Here is a 9,686-nt window from a genome sequence, read left to right on the forward strand (position 1 = left end):
AGACAGACAGACAGACAGACATACAGACAGACGGACAGAGTTACTGCTTGCTGAGGGGACTATGAAGGCGTTTGCTTTTTCAGCACCATGGACAGCTCCTGTCAGTGCTACAGCATTAACTTTGTACGGCATGTGATGTTCTCGTTACAATTGAGTTTCTCCTCTTGATTATGACACATAACTGGTTGGGTGTGTCTGCAACCTTTATACAGTACATAAAATACATTTAAATGTACCCAGTAGCTGTTTATTAACAGTTTTGCATATGTAGTTTACACACAGTTTGATCCTGCACACAAAAAAACATCCATATTGTAACTCCTGTCACTGCAGAGTTGTGTGATGTCAAATATAGATAATAGCGTATAATAGTCCCTCAAAATGTTTAGGGCTTCCTCACACCCCTTTTCTAATGCAATGCCATGTTGTGCGTAACACCACCCACAGAGGAGGCGTATGCGCCCAACCCCGATTAGGCTGTAGGGACTCCCGCACCCACACCGCGCTCAGGATACCTTGGACTTCGACATTCACAGAGGTAGCCAGGTCAGACGACCGGAGCGGCAAGGCTACAACATGCGCTCGCCACTGCGTGCTGTGTTTCAGCCCCTCAGCGCACCTGGCACGTCGCTCGGCTCAGTTTTAAGGCGATCAATTCTCTCTTTCCGTCTGTTTTGCACTCCACATCATGATGGCAGCCGAGCAGGTCAGTGGGGACCATACGGTGAATGGCTGACAACTGCGCTTGTCCACGCGCACGGAGCAATGGACTGCAGTTTTACTTGAAGAGGCACAATGGAGAACCCAGCCAAGCATCTCTCATCGGTGCAGGGGATTGACTCTGTACCGGCACCCCTCGGAGAGATTATGTGGAACAGCACCGAAACAGAGGCAACAAAGGACCAGAGGAAGGATATGGTGGTGCGTACGGTGACGGGCTGTCTGCTGTCCCTGCTCATCCTATGGACCCTGCTAGGAAACATCCTGGTCTGCTCCGCGGTGCTGCGCTTTCGACACTTGCGGACCAAAGTCACCAACATTTTCATCGTCTCCCTGGCTCTATCGGATTTATTCGTCGCCGTCCTGGTGATGCCCTGGAAAGCTGTGGCAGAGGTGGCGGGGTATTGGCCATTTGGCACTTTCTGTAACGTCTGGGTAGCTTTTGACATTATGTGCTCCACCGCCTCCATCCTCAACCTCTGCATTATCAGCGTGGATAGATACTGGGCCATCTCGAGCCCCTTCCGCTACGAGAGGAAAATGACCCAGCGAGTTGCCTTTGTTATGATAAGCATCACTTGGACGTTGTCTGTGCTCATTTCATTCATACCGGTCCAACTAAACTGGCACAAAGCCAGCGGTGACGACATGGCTGGGACTCACAACTCTTCCACGAGTTGGCAGATAGAGGAAAACTGTGACTCCAGCCTGAGCAGAGAGTATGCTATATCCTCCTCTTTGATAAGTTTCTATATCCCCGTGGCAATTATGATTGTGACTTACACCAGAATATACCGGATTGCACAAATACAAATTAGAAGAATAGCCTCCCTGGAGAGGGCAGCAGAACGTGCGCAAAGTTGCAGGTCAAACAGAATAGAGTGCCAACACCACAAAACCTTGAAAACGTCAATTAAACGGGAAACCAAAGTGTTTAAAACTCTGTCGGTGATTATGGGTGTATTTGTGTTTTGCTGGTTACCTTTTTTCGTCCTAAACTGTATTGTCCCGTTCTGCGACAGACCGGCCACAGACGTGGACGCGGGTCTGCCGTGCGTCAGCGAGACGACTTTCGACGTCTTCGTGTGGTTCGGCTGGACCAACTCCTCCCTGAACCCCATCATTTACGCCTTCAACGCCGAGTTCAGGAAGGCCTTCGCCAGCCTCTTGGGCTGTCGCAATTTCTGCTCCACACCAGTGGAAACTGTTAACATCAGCAACGAGCTGGTCTCCTATAATCAAGACACCCTAATGCACAAGGATATCGCGAACACATATGTCAACATGATCCCCAACGCTGTTGAATGTATTGAGAATGAAGAGACTTTTGACAGAATTTCACAGTTTTCTCACAACAATGAAAACGCCACCGACTCGGTTTGTGACTTGGAGGACTGTGAAGCAAATATCAGTCTTGACAGGATGTCACCATTTACACCTAATGGATTACATTGACTCCAACTTTGTGTGTCCCTGTGCGTATTTGGATGTATTGATAATACCGTCATCGTTCATTTGCCTCCTTTGTCCCAGAAGCTGCTCTTCACAGGGAGCCCACAGATCACGGTCTAATGAGCTACTGCAGCGCCCCTTGCAGCTGGTGAGAGATCAAGTGACTTGCTCAAGGACACTTCAGCAGGGCGCATGTATCTGTAGCCGCCAGGCCACCCTGCCGCCGCTTTGCGTCATATACGAGATGTTATGTTGTTGTACTGTTCTGAACAAAAGTGATGTGTAGGTGTTTATTTACATGACAAGTGAAGTTTGTGTTCATTTGTTCAAAGGTGTTCGGTGTAGTTGAAGCTGTGGTTTACCGGAAGGCTTTAGTCGGAGCGTCCGTGTCTCATGTCCATCTACTTGGAGGAAAAGAAAATGTTTGTAAAACCTCACTTGAGGATAATGACAACATTTTGCTGCTTAAAAACCTCGTGTATCCAGTGCCCGCCTTTCCACTGAGTATGAAAACTGAGGGAAGCCTTACAGACAGTGCAGCCAAGATAGTTCTACTCAAATGCAGTCATTTCAGCGCCTTATCTTATTTAAGGAAGAGTTTTGAGACATGAAAGGAATGTGTCGTATGAAGTTACATGATGCCAAAATGCAGCATTAAAGTGTTTACCCTCTGCACCCACCCCAGTGACTCCTCCAGCACACATCCTCTGCACTATGGACTATTGTGCAGTTTGATCAAGGCTCAGATGGCCGGAGGCTTTGATGGATAAACATGATGTAAAAGGCACAAACCCTAATGCTATGAACGTGTAAAAGTGAGTCTGTTTACACTGGAATCAGAAATCCAAATCAAAGAACTTTGACTAGAACCAGCAGTCCAGTTCCGGACTGGCCTAGCCAGCTGATTGGCACGGAGTGTCCGGCCAGTGTTAACCCTTAAAGGCCCGCAGGAGGTCAGAGATTTTTTGCCAACATTACAGTGTTTACTAGGCTGTCGCCGGTTCTAAAATGAAGATACTGGTATCGTATGAAACTAGACGAGGTGGGCTCCAAAGTTTAGCAACATTTTAGTGTGTGAAAAACTGTCAAGGCCATTTTCAGTGGAGTCCCTTGACCTCTCACCTCAAGATATCTCAATGAAAACAGGTTCTATGGGTAGCCACTGGTCTCCCCTTTACATACATGCCCACTTTATGAGAATCCCATGCATTCTGGGGAAAAACATGCAGTTTTACTCATGCAGTATAATATTGTAAAATGGTGAATTTTAATATTTCTGCATATTGGGGTTCCTAAATTGCATAATTTGGGTATAACCGGAAAGCTAAGACTCTTGTGGATTCAATGAGCCCAATTGTATTCATATTTGATGATGTTCCTCCCCAAAGTAGCCATTTCATTGTAGTGAATCCACTTTTTTGAAACTTATCCTCTACTGTTTAAAATTACTTATTGTGACGTCTATGATAATCACTAACAAACTAACAAATGGTATCAACCCCAAAATTGCTGCAACAACGTATGAGACATAATTGAGCATAAAAATGGCAATCATAAGAATACACAAAAAAAGTTAAAGTATATGTGGGCTGTTGTTGTTGAATGGGTGGTTATTGGCCTGGACTGCTGTTAGATTCCCAGCCTGAATTATTATCCCAATCCAGGCCTGCAGCAGTCTTAACGGTCAAAACTGTTACTCTTTTCTGTAACCTTTCATTTCTCATTAAGGCCAAAACTACTGAATGGTTCTGCTTTATCAACCACAGACAGGCAGCTTTAACTGACCTAACAAAAGAAAAGAAAGAATCAAGACTGTCCCGATTGACCAAAGAGTGAATCAATAACTCTAACACAATAAAGCTACAGTGTTTCAGCAACTAGAGGAATTGTTTCTATAGAAAGCTCACACACACACACACACACACACACACACACACACACACACACACACACACACACACACACACACACACACACACACACACACACACACAAGGCCACTGGGCCAACGCAACTGGATGTCATACATCACCTCTCCAACACCTCTCTCTATCTTTGTACTGTACAGATGACCTGATCTGAATGTATACTACTGTCCTTTAAACAGTGAAGTGTGTCATCATTTGTCTAATAAAATGCTGTCATGCTGAGAGAACAGGGTGCTCTGGTATCTTCCTGAAGGTGACATTAGTGTTTATGGGGTATCACAAATGGACAAATGTTGCAGGGTTGAAGAATTTTCAGCTTTACTTTAACTTTCATTTCCGCTCAGCAGTGACTTAACTCATGCATATCCACCTCTGACCCTTTTTAAACTTTTTTTTTATTTGGCAATTTGCCTTCTTTGGACAGTTTGACAGCAGACAGAAGGACAGGAAATGTCGGCAGAGAAACAGAGAGCGAGGGATTATATGAATCACAGGTCCCCAGAGGGCTCAGACTGGGGACATTATGTCAAGGTGGTGTGCATCGCATAGGCTGCTGCTCCTCCAGGACACTTCCTTAGACTGACCTATCTTCCACAGGTGGCAGCTGACATATTTCTCTTGGCAGGGACAGAGAGGCTTGAATCCTGCTGATAAGAGATAGTTGTGTATGTAATACAGTAATAAGAGCACACCCTGAAGAAGCAGCTCTGTTCTTCATGGTGACGGCTTCTTTTTGGCCAGAGGTCATATACTTTCTTTAAACAAATGTCAATACTTTCTTATATAAACTACCAGTGAGCCAGTGAAAGAACCCGATACCTCAGTTACCACTCTCTGTTGAAAAAAATCCCTCTGCTGTGTCCATCTTATATAGGTTTTAGAACACATGGGTTAACAGACAAAATATGCATCTTTTTGTATGCGACTTAATACATTAATATCGAAATGAATATATTTATCTCAACCTATTTGTTCCAATGCTACCATTTGCATGAAATTGATCATTATTCTGGATGCTGACTGCTTCACCCTTGGGCTTAAAGCTTTTTTAACGGTAGAGATGTAAGTAAGTAAAGTTTATTTGTATAGCACCTTTCACAGATAAAAAATCACAAAGTGCTTCACAATAAAATGTAATACAATAAGACAAATTAAAATACAAGAACATTTAAATACAAATAGAAAACAAAACAAACAACCATAAAAAAAAAGCTTGACTAACTAAAAGCCTGCTTGAATAGCAGAGTCTTCAATTGCTTTTTAAAAGATTCAACAGAATTCACACAACGTACAGAGAAAGGCAAGACATTCTCAGCCTAGGAGCCACTACTTGGAAGGATCGATCCCCTCTAGTTTTAAACTGAGTGCGGGGAACCACTTATAGCCTCTGACCTAATGACCTCAGACTATGGGTGGGAGTATGAAGCTGTATCAAGTCAGAGCTGTAGGAAGGAACTTAACCGTGCAGGGCTCTAAAAGTAAGGACAGGATTTTAAATTGAATTCTATACTGGACTGGTAACCAGTGAAGTGCCGCTAAAACAGGTGTGATGTGTGCTCTTTTGTGAAAAGCCTTGCAGCCGAGTTCTGAACAGCCTGGAGACGGTAAAGCTCCTTCTTACTCAAACAGGTAAAAAGACTGTTGCAGTAATCTAAGAAGAGATGGGTAACAGAATTGGGCAAACTGATGACAGGATTACCAATTAACTTCTAATTTGAGGGCAAAAAGATACATATTGCATCCGTATAGAATACGGAAAAAAGAGTTTGTACTGTCCCTGTTGTCTACATTATGTCTGCACACCATTAGGAAACCATTTGCTGCAGGATGTTCACCCCGACAAACAAGAGTAATAAACCCAAACAATTAACTCAATTTGTATTTTTAAAACTTTGTGTGTACTTTCTCTGAAACCATGTTGCAGTAGGCCTAATGTAGGCCTAATTGCATGCTTTGCCTTTTGCTGCATTTACTGTTATTCACTGGACATCAGCCTACACAGGCAGTGGTGGAAGAAGTAGAGCTGTTACTTAAAGGGGAACTTCGTATAAAGCTCTTTGTGGCTCCAGAGGGAGCTGTGTAACTTCTGATAAATTATAAGTGATGTCACTTGGGGGCTACAGGTTTGTTTACCAGACCTCTGCAGCCCACTCCTCATTTCTGCTTGAGGCTACTGCCTGGAGGCTACATTTGCCCCACAGGCAACACACCCAAATTGACGATCGAACTGTTGGCAAAGTATTTGCATTGTGGGTAATGTAGGCGCCAGGTTTGCACAAGGAAGAAGAATGAGTGGAAATAAAAAAGACTATAGGCTATTTCTGGTTCTGCAACTCGATTTCAATTTTCTTTTTTTTCTTTTTTTTTACAGTCCTAAAAGTAGGCTACTCCATTACAAGTAAAAGTCCTGCCTTCAAAATTATATTTAAAGGGGAACTATTATAGCATTTTCAGGTTCATTCTTACATTTTGTGTTTGTACTAGGGCATGTTTACTTGCTTTCAAGCTATAGTGCGTAGTTTCTGTCGCCCCCATGAGGAATTCTAGGTAATGTCAACACCACCAAGCCTTCCGTAATCGCGCACGTGCCCCCACCCCTTCCCCACACAGTTGAAGGGCTGTCGCTATTGGATTAATCCCTTTGCGCATGCGCAGTCGTGAAGATTTCTTATGCGCCCTGTGCCCCGCACGGGCCTCTCTTACGTCGGCAGATACTGTATATTACAGTGGCGTGACCAGAGACAGCATTTTTCTTCAGCCAATGTTAGTGGGACAGGTGGCCCGAACCTTAGAGGGCTACGCTTATACTCATAGAATCTGGAGTTACAATACGTAACTATCGTTCTATTTCGTATAGGCTTGGCCTCTAAGGGCTGTTGCTATTGGGTTAGGGCGAAGCTGATATAGTCATTGCCACCTGCGACACAAGGTCCACAAGCAGAACATAGACTAATTTGTATTCCTATTCCCACTGAACAAGGTTTAATGAATCAAAACACATTATTTTGATGAGAAAACCTTGTCATCATCATGAGTAGGCCTACTGATCGTGAGGCCCATGTCAGGTGGCTTGTGAAAATGCTTTATGGTGATAAAAACGAATGAACGGGCACGGGGATGCCGCGCTATAGACCTGGGTGATAGCTTCACACAGACAATGAGACAGATATTCTCCGAAAGAGCCGCACCCTGTAGGGGGCTCTCTGGATAGTATGCACAACGGCAGGGGGCAAGCCTAGCCTCTCCAAGCGCTCTCGCTCAGCCGCTGTCTTATCACCGAATATCGTACCGATCAGCTATGACAGTGCATCCCCTTGCCACGACAGATGCCATGGGGGCTCCGCCAGTAGTTGAACCAGGGTCGGGAACCAGGATGTGCTTACGCGTTCCAGTGCCACCATAATGACTGATAGGCTCTCCTCCTGGATGCGTGCCAGGAGGCGAGGAATCAGAGTGACCTGGGGAAAAGCGTATAGAAGAGCTCTGGGCCATGGTTGGTGAGAAAAGGCGTCAACCCCGAGAGGTGAGTTGTTTGTTCATAGAAAAACCACAGTGTGCACTGTGTATTTTCTCCTGAGGCGAACAGATCCACTTTCGCTCTCCCAAACCTGCTCCATAGCCTCTGCACGAGAGTGGATTCAACTTCCATTCGCTGTGAGAGGGACCCCCCCCCCTCGATATTAGGTCTGCTGCACGGTTCAAAACCCCCAGGATGCACACTGCTATGAGTGCCCACAGTAGAAGGCTCCCAGCTGTCTCCAACAGCCGAGCCGAGCGCACGCCACCCTGACGGTTTATGTACATTGCCGCAGTCAAGGACTTTGATCCCTTTTCTGCGTAACGGCTGTAATGCTGTCTCCATGCATTTGGAGAATGTGGAAAATACGTGTCTCTCAGGTCCACGGAAGTGAACCATTCGTGGTGGCGCACACCCCCTTATGCGTGCAGCAATTCAGCCTTATATTAATCCAATAGCGACATGCCTTAGAGGGAGAAGCCTATACGAAATAGAACTGTAGACCACTCTAGACACTATCTTTTGCTGTATGCCGATGACTGCCTTCTTTTCCTCTCTAATATTCAGGAATCCTTACCACACGTTATGACTCTTTTCAAATAATTTCACAATATGTCAGGATATAAAATAAACTGGTCTAAATTTGCCATTCTCCCTTTGAATTCAGCAGCTAAGAATGCTCAGCTACCAGCCGACATCCCTATCTGTATGTCACCTACCTTGGCATAGAGATTTATCCTAATCTTCATAAAATTGTTAATGAAAACTTTTGTGGTATAAAAAAGAAAGTAGAACAGGATCTAAAGAGATGGGGCTCTCTTCAAGTCTTGATGCAAGGCAGAATATCAACTATCAAAATGAATATCTTGCCCCATCTAAATTTTCTGTTCTTTATGATTCCAGTTGCTCCTCCACCTACATTTATTTCTGAAACTCTCTCATGTCACAATTTATCTGGGGTGGAAAACGTGGCAGAATTAAACTAACAGCTTTACAAAAAAGTAAGCTTACAGGAGGCCTGGCGGTCCTTAATCTGAATTTCTATTACTATGCCTTCCAAATTAGGTCATTGCAGGTGTGGGGACACCAGGCTTCACAAATCCCATAGTGGACAATAGAGGCGGCACGTGTTAAACCACACTGCTTAGAGGACTTAGGACAGGCACAGGTCACAAAAATATCCAGTTACGTCATGGGACTATCATAGTCAATTCCCTTGATGTCTAGAGAAAAAACGAAAAAATGCTGGGTGTAACAAGTAAATTTCATAAAACTTCCCCATTATGGAACAATTATAACTTTCAGTCAGGTGGGAAGCCATTTGTATTTCCATGTTGGGCTCGTAAAGGAGTTACTGTCTTCGGTGATTTATTTGACAATGCAGCACTGCGCCAATTTTTAGACATAAAAAACAACTTTGATCTGCCAGGTACGTCATATTTCCTCTATCTTAGGCTAATCTGCTATGAAGGCTTAAGGAGTACCCTGGGATCAGCAGATTCTGGAGCACCCCATGGAGAAGTGGGTCAGATCCATGCAAAACTCCAGAGGGACTGTAACAATCATTTACAATGTGATACTCCTTCACCATTCGGGACACCTAGCTGTAGAAAGGGTGTGGGAAAGGGAATTGAAAACACTAGGCCTAGTTCCATTATGGGAAAATATATGGGAAAACCTGAGTAGTGCTTCAAAAAATCTTGCGCATCAACTCAAACACTTCAAGCTGATACATCGGGCATATGCTACCCCTTTGAAATGCTTCAAAATGAAATTAGTCCCAAATCCTATTTGCACTCACTGCCCAGATTGGCACAACAATGCACATGTTTTGGGAGTGCACCCCAATCAGACGCGGATGTTGTCATACAACCTAGTCCCTCCCTCTGCCTTCTTAACGATGATTCACAGCTATCCCTCACTCTCAACCAACGTAGATTACTCCTGGCAGGGCTTACGGCAGCAAAAAAGACCATTTTAAGGCTTTGGTTCCACCCTAATCTACCATAACACAATACTGGCTAACTGCCTACCAGCATATTACTTCTCTTGAGTGTACAACTGCATGC

The 9,686-nt window shown here is 44.5% G+C and overlaps 1 protein-coding gene across 1 annotated transcript; it reads left to right on the top strand.

Annotated features, from left to right (window-relative positions):
* The first annotated feature begins 795 nt into the window (after window positions 1-795).
* On the top strand, window positions 796-2,175 carry drd5a (dopamine receptor D5a). Its single transcript, XM_078247378.1, has one exon. It carries the CDS (start codon window positions 796-798, stop codon window positions 2,173-2,175), a length of 1,380 nt encoding a protein of 459 aa, XP_078103504.1.
* The last annotated feature ends 7,511 nt before the right edge of the window (window positions 2,176-9,686 follow it).

This window comes from Sander vitreus, chromosome 4, assembly GCF_031162955.1.
Source record: "Sander vitreus isolate 19-12246 chromosome 4, sanVit1, whole genome shotgun sequence".
NCBI classification, from domain to species: Eukaryota; Metazoa; Chordata; class Actinopteri; order Perciformes; family Percidae; genus Sander; species Sander vitreus.